Source organism: Nannospalax galili, unplaced genomic scaffold (genome assembly GCF_000622305.1).
Source record: "Nannospalax galili isolate Female #2095 unplaced genomic scaffold, S.galili_v1.0 scaffold1124, whole genome shotgun sequence".
Taxonomy (NCBI): domain Eukaryota; kingdom Metazoa; phylum Chordata; class Mammalia; order Rodentia; family Spalacidae; genus Nannospalax; species Nannospalax galili.
In genome coordinates, this window is record NW_008351693.1 from 585,786 (window position 1) to 602,302 (window position 16,517).

General features: G+C 37.4%; 1 protein-coding gene across 15 annotated transcripts in view; it reads left to right on the top strand.

Moving 5' to 3' along the window:
• The first annotated feature begins 6 nt into the window (after positions 1-6).
• Fubp1 (far upstream element binding protein 1) overlaps positions 7-16,517 on the top strand; it is a 26,589-nt gene continuing 10,078 nt past the window's right edge. For 5 of the 15 annotated variants that reach the window (XR_003846327.1, XM_029553808.1, XM_029553807.1 and 2 more), the window contains exons 1-18: positions 7-16; positions 742-804; positions 1,509-1,547; positions 2,071-2,110; positions 2,880-2,932; positions 3,024-3,095; positions 3,236-3,293; positions 6,178-6,340; positions 6,430-6,528; positions 6,631-6,732; positions 6,961-7,063; positions 7,174-7,274; positions 8,322-8,463; positions 8,937-9,097; positions 11,028-11,179; positions 11,264-11,343; positions 14,102-14,239; positions 16,140-16,214. Coding sequence is in view for 14 of the 15 variants with exons in the window: in XM_029553808.1 (XP_029409668.1) it covers positions 786-804; positions 1,509-1,547; positions 2,071-2,110; positions 2,880-2,932; positions 3,024-3,095; positions 3,236-3,293; positions 6,178-6,340; positions 6,430-6,528; positions 6,631-6,732; positions 6,961-7,063; positions 7,174-7,274; positions 8,322-8,463; positions 8,937-9,097; positions 11,028-11,179; positions 11,264-11,343; positions 14,102-14,239; positions 16,140-16,214 (1,597 nt within the window). In the remaining variant the exon portion in view is untranslated. The remainder of the gene's footprint in view (positions 17-741; positions 805-1,508; positions 1,548-2,070; positions 2,111-2,879; positions 2,933-3,023; positions 3,096-3,235; positions 3,294-6,177; positions 6,341-6,429; positions 6,529-6,630; positions 6,733-6,960; positions 7,064-7,173; positions 7,275-8,321; positions 8,464-8,936; positions 9,098-11,027; positions 11,180-11,263; positions 11,344-14,101; positions 14,240-16,139; positions 16,215-16,517) is intronic. The other 10 variants (XM_029553810.1, XM_029553818.1, XM_029553813.1 and 7 more) reach the window with 7 other exon arrangements.

The window sequence follows — 16,517 nt, forward strand, 5'->3', positions numbered from 1 at the left end:
CCTTTAGAAGATGGAGGTAAGCTATAGCCAGAAATGATTTTAATTATTTTCCACAATATTCAGTTGAAATGATTTTCAGTGTTATTTATGGAAGTGCTGCTTTTATAAAGTTTATATTAGTCTCAAAAAGTGGAAAAGGAGCTCTAGATGAGGTAGGTATAACAAGCCTATACAAGTGTTATTTCAGTAGAACGCAGTTCATTTTTCCTCTTAAGAGTATGCTAGGTTTGGGTTTGCACAGACATGTTAATGCTGAAAAGAAAAATAAACATTGTTTAGGAAACTACTGAGTTTTCTCATTTGTGGGTGAATCTTTTCTATGCTGTTTTCATTATTTTACTGTTTTAGATTTCATTTTAAAGAAAGGTGTGTTTTGTGTAGGTTATCCATGATGTTTCTTTGCTTTAGTAATGTTTTTGTTTCAGATTTAACTTTTTTATTAAGTGTGAATTAAAACTATATTTACAGTGCTTTTTTATTTTAAAAAACATTGAAGCTTCTTAAATTAGATTTGTGCTTTTTTGTTTTAGGTCTGATGTATGAATTTTGGTATTCTGTTTTTCTTTTTTTAAAGGAGGATTCTGATTGAGCATATAGAATGAATTTGTAGCTTTGAACAGGAGTACTTGGTTTCTTTTTATTTGTTTCATATTTGTAGTGAGGTTTTTAATATACAAAAAAAAATGAGCTAATGATGCTTCAGATGTTGTATGTAATGTATTCTTTTTATTTTATGTGTAGATGGCTCTTGGACAAATCCGAGCAGTACAACACACTGGGAGGGAATGCCCTCTCCTTTTAAAGGCAGGAATTTTTATTTATTACCTGTGTTTAGTATGTAAACATGAAATAAACCAGTAGATTCTTAATGGACACAGCTGTCTCTTGGTTTATGTGTCTGAATTTTTGAAGTGGGGAGAAGAACCATAGGACTTTCAGTTTTAGGGTTTCCAGTCTTACAAATTTTATTCATCCAAGGAGGGTAATTGTGTAGCTGCTTTGAGGTGGTTTTTGTTTGTTTGTTTGTTCCCTGAAGTTATATGTAGTAAAATGTTTCATTGGGAATAATAGGGCCAGTTAGGTGTGACACAGCCCTTTTGGTATAGCTTTGTGGTCACTGTCAAATACACCCCTTTTGATATATCAGATTTTTTCTTTGATAGTTCTCCCCAGGCAGTTCCTACAGTGGAAGCATCATTAGCCTTCACCATGTGATATTTTGTCAGTATTGAACTTAAATACTTTTGTCTTATTCTAAACTGTTTAACAGTAAAGTCAGTGATTTGGTAGAATCAAAGAAGTTTTAAATGTCTGTGCATTGTGTAAACATGAAGGAAATGAAAGAATGTAGTTTTTCTTTAGATTATTGGGCCTGGGTTGAATTGTGGCAATTTTGGTTCAAGTGATAAACCTTTATGTCAGGTATTTTAATAAACATTTATATTCTTACTTGACGGGGGGAAACTTTGTACTTATTTGCAAAAATTAAATGACATTTAATTTTGCAGATCAGCCAGATGCTAAGAAAGTTGCTCCTCAAAATGACTGTAAGTATTTTAAGCTGAAGAAAATATTTTTCTTTGGGGGATGGAGAGATGGCTTAGTGGTTACAAGCATTGGCTGCTCTTGAAGTGGACCTGGATTTGGTTCCCAACATTGACAGTGGGCAGCTAACAACCATCCATAACTCCAGTTCAAGGGGAATCCCAGGCCCTCTTCTGGCCTTCAAGGGCATTGCACCACACAGGTGCACTTAATGTAAGCATATATGTAGGAAAGTACTCATGAGACGCATGAAATAAAAATCAAATTTTAATGCTTCTCTTTAATTATGGCCAGGTATATAGACATTGACCATTGAATTACATACATTCTTTAATTCCTCTGCTTATTCTGTACTATCTACCATTGCTAGTATATTTGCTCCTTTACTAGTTTCCATGCCACTCTCAATGCTGATTGAACAATTATTAAGAAATATTCTCTCAGTGTGTAGTCTGGCGTAGATTTTAGAATGCTTGATGTGATTGTTTTGTTAAGTAAGTAAACTTGAACATTTAATTTTTATAGCTTTTGGAACACAGCTACCGCCAATGCATCAGCAGCAAAGGTACAGTCAAGAGCATTTTGAAGAGTGCTTTGCAAGTCTTAGTTCAGATGTATGTACACCCATCCAAGTTGATAGTGAATGTGAATCTGCATATATGTTGGTATATATAATTTATCCCCCCCCAAAGATGTTAGAAAAACTGGTCACTTTTTTTTTTAAGCTAAATTGATAATTTGGAAACATAGGTCAAAATTGCCATATTTAGAAGAACTAAGGTAAAATAAATGTTTAAAGTAACACTCCCTAAACTCCATTCTTCTGGTTTATTGGGGGGTGGGGGTCTTTTGAGACAGGGTCTCCCTGTAGCCCCAGGTGGCCTGGCTCACTTTTGCAGCTCATGCCTTTGGGTATCTAGTCACCATCTCTTCTTCATTTGTATGTGCTGCCTTATTTAAGAATCTTAGTTTAGGCGGCTGGAGAGGTGGCTCAGCAGTTAAGAGCACTGACTGCTCTTGCGGAGGACCTGGGTTTGAATCCCAGCACCCACGTGGCCGCTAACAACTGTCCATAACTCCAACACCCTCTTCTGACCTCCACAGGTCTTACACAACACAGGTGCACTCACATGCAAGCAGTACGCTCGTGCACATAAAATAAAAATAATAAAAATATTTTTAATGAAGAATTGCTAAACTACTTAATGAGCCCATGAATACTAAAACCTTACTATAAGCTATTGAGACAGACTTCAACTTACTGGATTACCTTTTGTATGTTAGCACAAATTATCTTTCTTTGAAGGTAAATGTTCATTTCTATTATTTCTCAGTAGGTCTGTGATGACAGAAGAGTACAAAGTTCCAGATGGAATGGTTGGATTTAGTAAGTAACCTGATTTCTTAAAGTTTTCGAAACATAGTATATTTTTAAAACTTAGAGCGAATAGTAATTGCCTCCTTTTTCCACCATCTAGTAATTGGCAGAGGCGGTGAACAGATCTCACGCATACAACAGGAATCTGGGTGCAAAATACAGATAGCTCCTGGTAATGTTGTTCTTTTGGTGTTTTCTTTTGTGTGTATAGAATTTTTTTTGAGAGAGTGGCTAGAAAACCAAACATTTTAAGTTTCATGGTATTGTGATACTACTAACTGACCTAAAGTTTTTGGTTTTTTTTCATTGTAGATAGTGGTGGCCTTCCAGAAAGGTCTTGTATGTTAACTGGAACACCAGAATCTGTCCAGTAAGTTTGAAAATGTTAAATCTTGTTGCTCACTTCTTGAAAAGTTAACTCATTAAAGTTTATGCCTCATGCCTTCCTAAAATAGGGTTCTTTATCTGAAACACAGAACACAGGAGATTATTAACATCAGGATCTGAGGAGGTAGCTCATTCAAGTGATTGCCTTCCAAGCATTGAGGAGCTGAGTTTGATCCCCAGGGCCCATGTTTAAAAATAAATAAAACGGTTGGGAATTTCTCTCAGTGATAGAGCACTTGGCCCTGGGTTTAGTCCTCAGCTCCGAGGAAAAAAAAAAAAAAAAGGACAAAAATTGATAAAACTACTGGGCATGGTATTATGTGCTTGTAATTCCATTATTGAGGTGGTGGAAACAGGCAGCCTACACTATTTGGAGTTTCCAGTCTAGTGAAAGATCCTGTGGAAAGGTGGATGGCACACCACAGAAATAACACTTGGTTGTCCTGTAACCTCTACACAATACATCTGCACACCGGAACACTAAGAAAACATTTATAACCAACGTGGTGCCTATTTCAACAACTACTTGAAAAACTGAATTGGCTTACAGACAAATATGTTGAATAATGTTACTTGGAAACTCACAGCTGTTATTAAGGTCATGAGGATTTATGTGTTATCCATGTTTCTCTTTTTTCCATGAGTTCTCTTCCACTTGTCTCTTACTATGTCATCTGTACAGTCTTGAGCATTTAGCCTTTGGTTTACCCCTTACACTTTTTTACTGAGAGCTTAGTGGCAAATTGTCAGTTTTTTGCCTCCTGCTGCTAAAGCTCACCAGCCTGGTCCTGCTGTCACTAGAATTCCTGTTGTCCTCATGCTTGTCTGCTGAGACCAGCCCTTTTCACATTGCCCGCTGACTCTTTACTGCATTACCAGTCTTTTTTTCAAGTTAATGAATTAATTAAATTTTTTAGAAACACTTTATTAGCTTCACTTTTTCACATTCCTTGGTGGTTTGGCTTTTCTTTCTGGCTTCAACATGGAAGTGCTCCCAAATTCAACTCAACACATCAGTGTATACTTAATAAGTGACTTAACCCTGTTAAGCATTATTTACTAAGTGTATCCTGTAAGTTTGTTTATATACTCTTAAACTTTTATTTTCAGTCTAAATCTCTGTCCTAAATTATACTTTGTATGAGTGTATTGCCTACATGTGTATGTAAGTGCACCTGTGTCATGCAGTGCCTGCAGATGTCAGAAGAGAGGATCAGATCCCCTGGAGCTGGAGTTACAGACGGTTGTTAGCTACCTTGTGGGTGCTGGGAATCGAACCTGGTGCTCTGCAAGAGCAGCCAATGCTTTTAACCTCTGAGCCATCTCCAACCCCCCCTAAAATTGTGCTCTTAAATACCCAACTGCTTTCCCCATATCTTCACTTGAATGTGTATTAGACATCTCCTAATTTATTTTTGTTTTTGTCTGGTGCTAGGAATTGAATCTAGGGCCTGGTATGTGCTATAGTTCTGCACAGCTGGCTGGCTACCTGTCCATCCCAGACATTAAATATAAATTCTTTGGATTGTACCTCATCTCTGAGACTTTTGTTGATTTTATTCATGTCTCGTATAAAAAAACAACTGTTTTAAGGACTCACTTTGTCTTATACTTTAACTCATCACTTTTCAATCTTATGTGTGTTAGTGATGCCTGCAGAGGCCAGAAGAAAGTGTTGAATCTTTTTGGAACTGGAGTTAGGAATGGTGGTTAGCCACCGTGTAAGTGCTGGGAATCCAACCTGGGTCTTCTGCAGAGTAATCAGTGCTCTTAACTGCTGAGCCATTCTCTAGCCACTTTCACAGTTTAATCAGAACCCACCCTCTTGCTGATCTCTGTACTACCATGCATGTTACTCAGGATAATGATTCTTGTGATACTGTGGTCTTAGGAGTCTTTTAAGGTGTAAATCAATTCATATGACTATTTGCTAAATCTCCTTAATGTGTCCCAAGTTATAAGGCCATGTTTTTATTGTGATCTGACTTGCCTGCCATCTTTTAATTTTTTTTTTTTTGCCGTATTTTTGGTCTCTAACCCTGTTCTAGCCCCATTTCACCTTCCTTTGAGCACCCCCAATGTGCCCTACTGGAATTCTTTGCACTTCTGTGCAAAGAAAGTTTCATAGCCACTGTTCTACTTCAAGTGTAGATTCTTGTCTCCATCTTCGGTAGTGGAGTGTTTCTGTGTATGCTTTGAGATGGAGTTTTACTGCCTATCTTGTCTCAGCCTTACAATGGTAAAATTACTGGTGTGGGGGCCATCGTACCCAGCTTTATCAAATAAGATGACATCCTTTTGTAAACATACTTGGGTATTCTTCCTCTTGGCTTTAATTTTCTTAATGGCACTTAACAGATAGGGTTGAGAATTGGGCATGGTGACATAAGGCAGTAACCAGCACTTGCATAGAAAAGGCAAAAGGATCGGGAATTGAAAGTCATTCTTGAATACTAAGTTCAAAGCTAACTGGAGCTGTATGAGCAATCTGACTTTCCACAATGGTATATCTCAGTGTTAAAATAGGTATTTGCCACACCTAGAGCTTTGGATTCAATCCACGGTGGCACCAAAGAAATTAAGTCACTTAATTCTTGAAGAATCATCTTAATTCCTAGACTACTTAATATTAGAGTATTCCTCCTTAGAAGCCTGGAAACTATTCTCAAATAAAATGCTTATAAAGTACATTTCATACTCTCAATCTTGGATCCTTGTTGACATTTTTTAAATAAAGGTAATGTTAAAATTGGTTTTGAGGTACCTAATGTTGAACTAGAGTAAAATTACCTGACAGTGTTAGTTTATATTTTTGGATAAGATTCATTATACTACACATTTTTATTTGAAGATTAATTTGTTAACAGATCAGCAAAAAGGTTATTGGACCAGATTGTTGAAAAGGGAAGACCGGCTCCTGGCTTTCATCATGGTGATGGACCTGGAAATGCAGTTCAAGAAATCATGATTCCAGCTAGCAAGGCAGGATTAGTTATTGGAAAGGGAGGAGAGACTATTAAACAACTTCAGGTATTACTGTTTTCTAAAATCATTACTTTGAAGCATTTTGAAGTTATTTTTTACCTTTGTAACTTGTATAATTTTCATGATTTTAACAGGAACGTGCTGGTGTTAAGATGGTTATGATTCAAGATGGGCCTCAGAACACTGGTGCTGACAAACCTCTTAGGATTACAGGCGACCCATACAAAGTTCAAGTAAAGCTCACTTTATATAAAAGGGCTAAGTGGGTTTGAGCAAAATACACATCAAGATGTTTTAAGACATACTTTCTAATTTGCGTGCTCTTTCTACTTTAGCAAGCCAAGGAGATGGTGTTAGAGTTAATTCGTGATCAAGGTGGTTTCAGAGAAGTTCGAAATGAGTATGGCTCCAGAATAGGAGGAAATGAAGGGATAGATGTAAGTAAAAGGGTAGAATCAGATGCTTGTACTCCTACTGCATAGATGCACTGCTTTTTTCTGTTTTCCCTTAGATGGACTTCTCTGACATTGTATCCCTTTTTCTCACTTTCTACTTGGGATATTTTATATTTCACTATTTTGACATTAGCTTGGTGCTGTATTTTATGATTTGGTGGACATGAATTTTTTAAAAATTCCTTTTTAATATACTTTCTTATGCATAAGGTACCAATTCCAAGATTTGCTGTTGGCATTGTAATAGGAAGAAATGGAGAGATGATCAAAAAAATACAAAATGATGCTGGTGTTCGAATTCAGTTTAAGCCAGGTAAGCATATTTATCTAATGTTCTAAGAATTGATAGCTGTTACCTCACTTTGAGATTGAATATTTAATTCAACATGGGTTTTTTGTTTTTTTTTTTCCACTGTTTTAAAGATGATGGAACAACGCCTGATAGGATAGCACAAATAACAGGACCTCCAGACAGATGTCAGCATGCTGCAGAAATTATTACAGACCTTCTCCGGAGTGTTCAGGTTTGAAAGGAAATTTACCATTTTCGTTTTTGTTTTCATTGGGGAAATTGTTAATATTTTTATTGAATTGTATGTGTGTGGGTTTGTTCATGTGTGTTCAGTGCTAGAGTTATAGGCAGTTGTGTGCCTTCTGGTGTGGACATAGGGAATCAAACTTGGGTTCCTTGGAAGAGCAGTAAGCACTAAGCCATTTCTCCAGCCACTGGAAAAAGTTTTATTTTTTAACAAGTGTCATACCTACATTATATCAATTTTTTTTCTGGAGACAGGGTTTCCTTTATAGCCCCACCTGGCCTGGAACTGGCTATATAGACCAGATTGGCCTAAATCACATGGAAATCTGTCTGCCTCCTGAGTGCTAGGATTAAAGGTGTGACATGCCATGCCCAGCTCTAATTTTATTTATATTTAATTACATGTGTATGAGTGTTTGGTTGTATATGTATACTGCCTCCATGCAGTGTCTGCGGAGACCAGAAGAGGGTGTTGGATTCCCCCTGGAACTGAAGTTCAGAGATGGTTGTTAAGTAGCCACTGTGACCTAGGCTTTTGCAAGAGCAGCCAGTGCTCTTAGCTGCTGAACCATCTCTCCAGCTTCTTGATAATACATGCAAATACCCAAAGGTTTTAGTCGCTCTGAGGTGCACCTCTTAGAGCAGGAAACATTGTCATATAAATGCTCTTACATTATTCAAGTCATGTTATTGTGGGTGACACATATTCCATGGTATTCCTGTGGAGATCAGAGAGCAGCTTTGTGGAATTGATACTCTTCTTCCATCTTTATATGGGTTCTAAGAATCAGGCTCAGATCATCAGGCTTATATGGCAAGTGCCTTTACCAATTGAGTTATTTTTCTGGTGTCCCTGTTCAGTCCCCATCCCCCCCACCCCCAGTGTATTTGAAAGGTGGAAGTTATCCTTACTAAATACTTTTTGTCAAGTAATTTACAAAGCCATCTCTAAATTTCGTGTCTGGGAAAAATAAACGCAAATTTCTCAGGTTTTATTTCTGTGCTAAGTTTTTTTTCCTTTGTCCCTTCTTAGGCTGGTAATCCTGGTGGACCTGGGCCTGGTGGTCGAGGAAGAGGTCGAGGTCAAGGCAACTGGAACATGGGACCACCAGGTGGACTCCAGGAATTTAATTTCATTGTGCCAACTGGGAAAACTGGATTAATAATTGGGAAAGGTAATTTTTAAATTCCTGAACTTCCCAATTTTTCTGTATACTTTCTGTTGTAAACAAATGGTGGTGATTTTCCTTTACCTGTAGTTTAATAGAAAAAATTTTCTTTATGTGGCAACTAAAACAGAAGATCTTAATATATACTTAAAATGAATCTCATTGTCTCCAGAAAGGGGTCCAAAATTTAATTTGTGGGGGTTTTTTTTTCCTTTATAATATCTGGTTATTCAAACCAAGTAACTTTCCTGAGTTCTTCACTACCTTAGATTATATTTTAAGTTGTCACTAAGGTATTTTGAATGAGTTGCTTCATATAATTTGATGTGAGCAGCAAAATAAATAAAAAATCCTAACAAATGACTGACAGATGGGATTCTGCTAAACTTTATTTAATGGCCTAATAAGTAAGGGCTTTTTTAAGTAGTACCTCTGATATCCTTTGACTTGTTAGGGAACTTGATATCTTTTGATTTCAGGAGGTGAAACCATAAAAAGCATAAGCCAGCAGTCTGGTGCAAGAATAGAACTTCAGAGAAATCCTCCACCTAATGCAGATCCTAACATGAAGTTATTTACAATCCGTGGCACTCCACAGCAAATAGACTATGCTCGGCAACTCATAGAAGAAAAGATTGGGGTATGTGTGTAGGCTTTGTTTAGTTTGGTTTGGTCTTTTTGAGATGGGCCTACCTCTAGCTCAGGCAGGCCTGGAACTCACTGTGTCAATATGTAGACTAGGCTGGCCTCGATCTCACAGAGACCTGCCTGCCCCTAGCATTAAAGGTGTGCACCACCAGGCCAGGTATGGGGTTAGTATGCTTTAAACTTGTAATTTATAGCATAGTTTCCATTACTTTAAAATGGTAATTGAGATGCACTATAAGAAAATGTATAATTTCTAACCTGAAATTACAGGTTTTGTAGTATAGCAAATATGTGTATGTAATGTAGGAAAGATGTCCAGAAATAAAAATAGCATAATTAAAAATTCAGTTACAAATCTTTGAAATAACCACCTTACCTTTGGGTATGCCTAGCCATAGGTAAGAAGTGATACTAAGTTTGGTAGAGGTATAAAACCTAAGTAATTACAGGGATTGAGTATCAAGGTTCAAACCATTTCTCTTGAGTTCTGGGTTTGAACTGGTTTGAAATGTTGATTCCTTGATGATTTCTTTCACACATCATGCACAGGCAGTCCTAACTTAGAATGTCTAGAATAGGGCCTAGGGGACTAGGGAGGTGGTTTGATTGGTAAAGTGCCTACCATGAGCGCATGAGAACCTGAATTTGATCCCCAACACCCATGTAAAAATAAAAAAACAAGTACACTGATACTTGCTCATAATCTCAGAACTGGGGATACAGAGTCAGGAGGTTAAATCAGCGAATTTCAGGTTCAGTGAGGTCTCTGAAAGGTGGGGAGAGCAGTCAGGAAAGACTGATTTGACCTCTTAACTTCACTAGCACATCTGCACCTACACTGACAGGATTGTACACTGCACAGACAGCACATGCATACACTCACCATACCACACACATAAAAATAGGACCCAATATCTAGATTTTGAGACAGGGTCTCCTGTAGCCCCAGCTGTCCTGGAACTCACTATGTAGACCAGGCTGGCCTCAAACTCACAGAGATCCACCTGCCTCTGCCTCCTAAGTGCTGGGATTAAAGGCGTCCGCCACCATGCCCGGCCCAACATCTAGTTTTACAAAGATAGCCCTAGTAATTTTGATGCACAATTCTGGAAAGTTTTCTGGTGGTACAGCAAAGCATTATGAAGAGTCTTGACATACATACGTACATATATGTATATATATTCTCTTTTATTTTTTGTCTTTGAGACGGGGTCTCCCTGTAACCCCAGCTGTCCTGGAACTCTCTATGTAGACCAGGCTGGCGTTGAACTCACAGAGATCCGCCTGCCTCTGCCTCCCGGGTGCTGGGATTAAAAGCATGCACCACCATGCCTGGCTTGACCAATATATTTTAATAATGAAGCAAATGTTCTGTGTTATTTTTGCAATGAAAAGTTAATGTAGTGTGTGACGGCACATCTTAAATTATTGATAATCTGGTGAATGGCTGCACACTAGGCAGTACATATTGGACTTGATTTTTTTTTTTCTTTAAGGCATGATGGGGAGGTGAGTTTAGTATGACATTAGGGGAAGTGAGTATGATCAAAATACATTGTGGATTTCTTAGATTCTTTTAATGCTGTGGTTACAAAAGAAATTCAAGACTATTTTCTGTGTAATTGGGAAGCCAAAGGTTGGGGGGAGTATGCAAAAGACAGAATATGCTGTACCTGGTTTAAAAAAGAAAAAAAAAAAATCTTTAATCCCAGCACTTGGGAAACAGAGGCAGGTGGATCCCTTTAAGACTGAGGCCATCCTGGTCTGTATAGTGAGTTCCAGGTTAGCCGGATCTACAGGGAAATCCTGTCTCCAAAAATAAACATGAAAAATTAGTTGGCCTTTTGAGATGCTCACTTTCTTTTGGGTTTTTGGGAGAGGTTTTTTTTGCTCTAACTTTTATGTCTTTTGTTGTTTTGTAGGGCCCAGTAAATCCGTTAGGGCCACCTGTACCCCATGGGCCTCATGGTGTTCCAGGCCCCCATGGACCACCTGGGCCTCCAGGGCCTGGAACTCCAATGGGACCATACAATCCTGCACCTTATAATCCAGGACCACCTGGCCCAGCTCCTCAGTAAGTACTGAATTTGGTTCTGGCCTGTTCCCTAAAGATCCTAGCTTTTGGAAAATAAATGGTATTTGTGTATTTTCTTTTCAGTGGTCCTCCAGCCCCATATGCTCCCCAGGGGTGGGGAAATGCATATCCACATTGGCAACAACAGGCTCCTCCAGATCCAGGTAAAAGACCTATTGTTAATATGTTGTCCGTGTTGTTTGCTTACTGGCAGTTTTATTGATTTCCACATTTGTGTGTGTTGTCTTCACTTTCAACAGTTAGGCACTTCTACCACAGTGTTAAAACTGATATGGTCTTTCATAAAACTTTTGCTACATAAAGTACAGGATCTTGAGTTTTAGATACCACTGCTGTTCAATGTATAGTGTGTCTGGCTTTAGAATAGTTTGTGTGTTTATAAAATTTTGTGCATGTCTAACGGTGGTAAGTTATCAAATAGGATATAAACTACTGCTTATAGGACATCTTTAAAACCTTTAGTAAAATCTGGGTCTGTTTAGTAGCTCCTTACTGAAGCTCTAAAATACATTTTCTCCATTAAAACAGCATTATGTTCTCTTCTGACATCTTTCCATACTGTAGTGTTTTCCCATCGTGATCTAAGCGATCAGCTTAGACATGATTCCATTTTCATTTGCCTACATTTTAGGGTTCAGTGGAGTAGTTTCAAAGAATGTGTTGTGGATTACTTTCTACTCAGTATATTTATTTTTGAAAAACCAAAGTATTTAAATGCAATTGCTTTATTGAATTTGTTTAATGTTGTAAAGTGATCCTATAATAGAAGACATGTTAATTTCATAGAACCTGTTCTCTGTCACCAAGTAACCACAGCTTCTACTCATTTAAGAAGCAACTTGAATTTTGCTGGTGTCTGAATATGCAAAGCTGAGCTTATGTCCCATAGCACAACATGCATTCCAAGTGTAAGCAATAATGTGATAGGCATGTAGGGGTATAAAAGCATCGAATCTGATTTATTCTATTATATAATTTTAAAAGCTAATCTTCATGTCTTAGAAGCTCATTGGAATGATAAATAAAAGAAGGAGAATCAAGGGTTTGGACAGGTTAAGGGTAAGGGTTGCACTGTGAGTAGGGTTTGGGGAGATAGCTATCAGGATTGAGAAAAATTATGCAGTAAGGATTGGTCTTTCTAATATTTTTCCACTTTGATTGACAGTCCACTTAGCTGACAGATGACACCTAAATAGCCTGAGGTTTATGACATGGTTAATGACTGGGGATTAAGTGTTGCTTATGTTAGACTTAGAAATATATAGGGTTTTATCTTTATTCTCTAAAATCTATTTCTATCAAAAAAAAAAAAATACTTTAGATTTACATAGGTGTCAATAATTTAGACTTCAGGCCAGGCCTGGTGGTATATTCCTTTTATCCCACATTTGGGAAGCAAATGTTCAAGACCAACCTGGTCTGCATACAAGGTCTAGGCTAGCCAGAGCTACATAATGAACCCTGTCTCAAAAAAATTTTTATTTCATAGTCAAGTAGGCCTAGATTAGTTCTAGACTTTAACCTCACTAATTATGGGGTGTCAAGTTTTAATCTTTCTAAGCCTGTTTTTTATTGATACTGTGTTAAAGAATAGAGGTTCTCAATACTCAGTACATGTTTACATATAAAGAACCAACTTTCTTCGATGAAGAAATGTCAGGCTAACATTTTTGTTTAAGCATAATTAAAGATGAGCTAGTCTGCTAATGACCAAGGGCTATGGTTAGTAACTTATGAAAATATAATAGCTTATTGTGGAACCTGTATGTTGGAGAAATACCAACAGAAGGGAGAGGAGAGGCTGAAATAGAAAAGAAAAGCTAGAGTATTGTAGACGTGGTTCAGTTGGTGAAGTGCCTGCTTCACAAGATGAGGACCTGAATTTAATCCTGAACACCTGTGTAAAAGCTGGGTACAGAGGTGCATGTCTGTAACCCAAGTACTGAGGAGGCAGAGACAAATTAATGGGCAGCCAGCTTGGCTAAATCAGTGAGCTCCAGGTTCAGCAGGAGAGCCTGACTCAAAAAAAAAAAAAAAAAAAAAGGATAGAAGAGACTGGAGAGATGGCAGCTCAGCATTTGAGAATACTTAATGCTCTTGGACAGGAGCAGAGTTCTCAGCATCCAGCACCTTCTGCCTCTGCAGGCATATGCACTCGCAACATCTTGCATTAAAAGAATACGGAGAGAAATCTAGGAAGTCATCCAGCATCAACCTCTGGTCTTCACAAACTTGTTGCATGCACATGTGCACATGTAAAATGATCTCCTGTCTATATCATTAAAGTTGTTCACAGTAGAGGACACATGCAAATAATCCTGGCACTTGGGAGATGGAGGCAGAGAACAAATGCAAAAATTGGAGGCCAGCCTTAGCTACATGAGACACAGACTCAAAGGGGTCAGGGGTTACCAAATATGTTATACTTAGAACTTTGACTGTCCTAAAGATTCCAGAAAATGAATTAGAGGAGTATCGTAAAGACTGTGAACTGTTGTGAAAAAAGTGTAATATTTCTAATCTCTGTTTTTTTCTTATATAAATTAGCCCATAGCTGTCTTCTGTACAGAACTGTTGTGCTTTGCAGCTAAACTGGTTTGGAAAAACATAAAGGCACAGGATGGGCTGAGACAAAGCATTGGATTTGAAGCCAAAAGATCATCCATTCATATCCCAGTTCACCACTCATTAGTTCTTATAACCTAGGAACTTAATACTTGAGCCATTGGTTTCTTTATTAAAAGCCAAGTAATAGCAGAAAATTGTGAAGTTTTCTACTTACTATTTACTGTTGGTGTCTTGACTTTGGGGTTTGTTTTTTAAGAGAGCTCTGGGAAGGTAGATTGATATTTTTTTTTTTTTATTGTGCATATAAACCTTGAACTTTTGTTTTAATTCTAGCAAAGGCAGGAACAGATCCAAATTCAGCAGCTTGGGCTGCTTATTATGCTCACTATTACCAACAGCAAGCACAGCCCCCACCTGCAGCTCCTGCGGGGGCACCAACTACAACTCAAACCAATGGACAAGGTAACTATGGTAATTAAACATTTATTTTATATTTTAAAACCAAAGCTTGTGTTTGGAGTTGTGTATGAAGTATATCACTATGCAATACCTAAAGTTTCTGTGGAGGTTTTTGTTGTTGTTGTTGTTTTTTTTCCTTCCAGTGCTAGGGATTGAACCCAGGGCCTTGTGCATGCTAGGCAAGTACTGTACCACTGAGTTAGATCCCCACCAGGCCTAAAATTCCTAAATTTAATTTTAACTTTAATAAGGAAACTAAGTTATTTTGAAATAATGCCAAACTTTCATAAAGTTGGAAGAGTAATGCTTTAAATACCCAGATAGCCCAGTTACTATTTACTCTATTACTCTTGTCACATTTTTTTTTTTACCATGTCCATTATGATTAGTTCTGAAATAACTGAAAACTAAACTTGTAGACATGAAGCCACATTGACCTTAGGCATATTTGTGTGCTTATCCAAAAACAACCGTTGTATGGCCTTCTAAATTGGTTAATCATCATTGATTCTCCATTATTACCCCCATACATAGCCCTTACTAAGATTTCATCAATTGCCCCAATATTTTTATCTGAATCCTATCCAGTAACACATAGCGTATTTGTTAGGTCTTTTAAGGTTTAGATACCTGAAAAAGTTCCTTTGTCCTTTTTCTCTTTCATGTCACTGAGAATATGACTCTTGTTAGATAGCTAACCTTAGGTCCCTTTGACCTTTTCTTTTTTTTTAAAACAGAATTTTGCTATGTTGCCTAGGCTAGTCTCAAACACCTGGGTTCAAGTGATCCTCCTGTCTTGGCCTGCTGAATAGCTGGGATTACAGGTGTGCACCAGTTTGCCTGGCTTGTTCCACCTTTTCTTATGACCATGAGGTAATGCTTATTTAGCAGGACAAACTTCAAAATTGATGCTTTACTCAGGTGATACGTACTGTACTATATCAGGAGTCCCATAACGTTTTCATTGGCGTCTGCCAGGTTTTTGTACTATGATACACCACTTTTTGTGTAGGAAATTACTTAGTATTTTCTGATTTATTATGCTGGAATTAATGTCAATATCCTGCACGTCTTCAAACTTTTCTCAGCCTTAGTCTTCTGCCTTAATAAACGTCTAGTATAGCTAGTAACTTTCTGCTACCATCATTTATATATTTATTAGTTGCTATTTTACTGCAAGGAACAGCTTTCCTTTTTGCTCTTCATTTCATCAGTACAGATTACTGCTTATTTGGTAGGTTACATTTTTAGCTATTTTTTACTAGAGTATGCTAGATTTGGGCAGTTGAATTTATCTTCACAGTGGCTCCTGTGCCTTTCTAAAATACCTGTCATTCTTTAGGCACTTCCTTAGTACCTAACAGTAAGGTACTTTGCTTTCTGAGCTCCAACTGATGAGTCGGCCAGTTTTTCAAGGATCATTGATTTAGAAAGCAAACTGGTGTGCTTTGGCTAATGAGGTGTCACTGGTTCTAGCCCTTTTTCAATCCATAGAACCAAAAAGGATATTTATATACATGCAGACATACAAATCCCTGAAAGGCACATACCTGCATATCTGAACATTTTTTAAAATATTAAGTTCCATGCTATCACTTCAGTTATTCTTGGCTTTTAGCTTTTTACTTAGAAATGGTGAGATCCTATTACCTGTATATTTCCTTATTTCATCCCCATTGATCTATAATATATCCCAGGAAACCAGTTTCTCTGTCTGCCACTTCTCTACCTCACTGTCCTGTGTGCTCTACACTAGCAGGAACACAGCTAGCACACAGATCCATGATAGGCCATTGCTAATTCTCATACTCAAGGTACAAAAGGAAAACCCAAAATTGCCTTTTAAAAACTTAAATCTTTTTTTGTTTGTTTTGTTGTTGTGTTTTTTGTTTTGTTTTTTTTTTTTAACAAGGAGATCAGCAGAATCCAGCTCCAGCTGGACAGGTTGATTATACAAAGGCTTGGGAAGAGTACTACAAGAAAATGGGTATGCCGAACATTTTAAGTATATATACATAGATAATTAATTGATTAAAACTAAGTATTTCATATTATACATTTAGAAGTTAGAGATTTTGATAACAAAAACGTATTTGTACTGTTTATATTAGGTAACTGATCTGTTTTTGTAATGTTGAGGTTAAGAATACTGAACAAGACTACATTCCAAAACCATTGGACTTTCAGGCATATCAAGGCCATTCCAAGTAATTCTTAAAGTTGTTATATAGCAAGGAAATGGATTTGTCAGCAAGGTAATAATTAAAACTAGAAATTTCCTCATTTATAT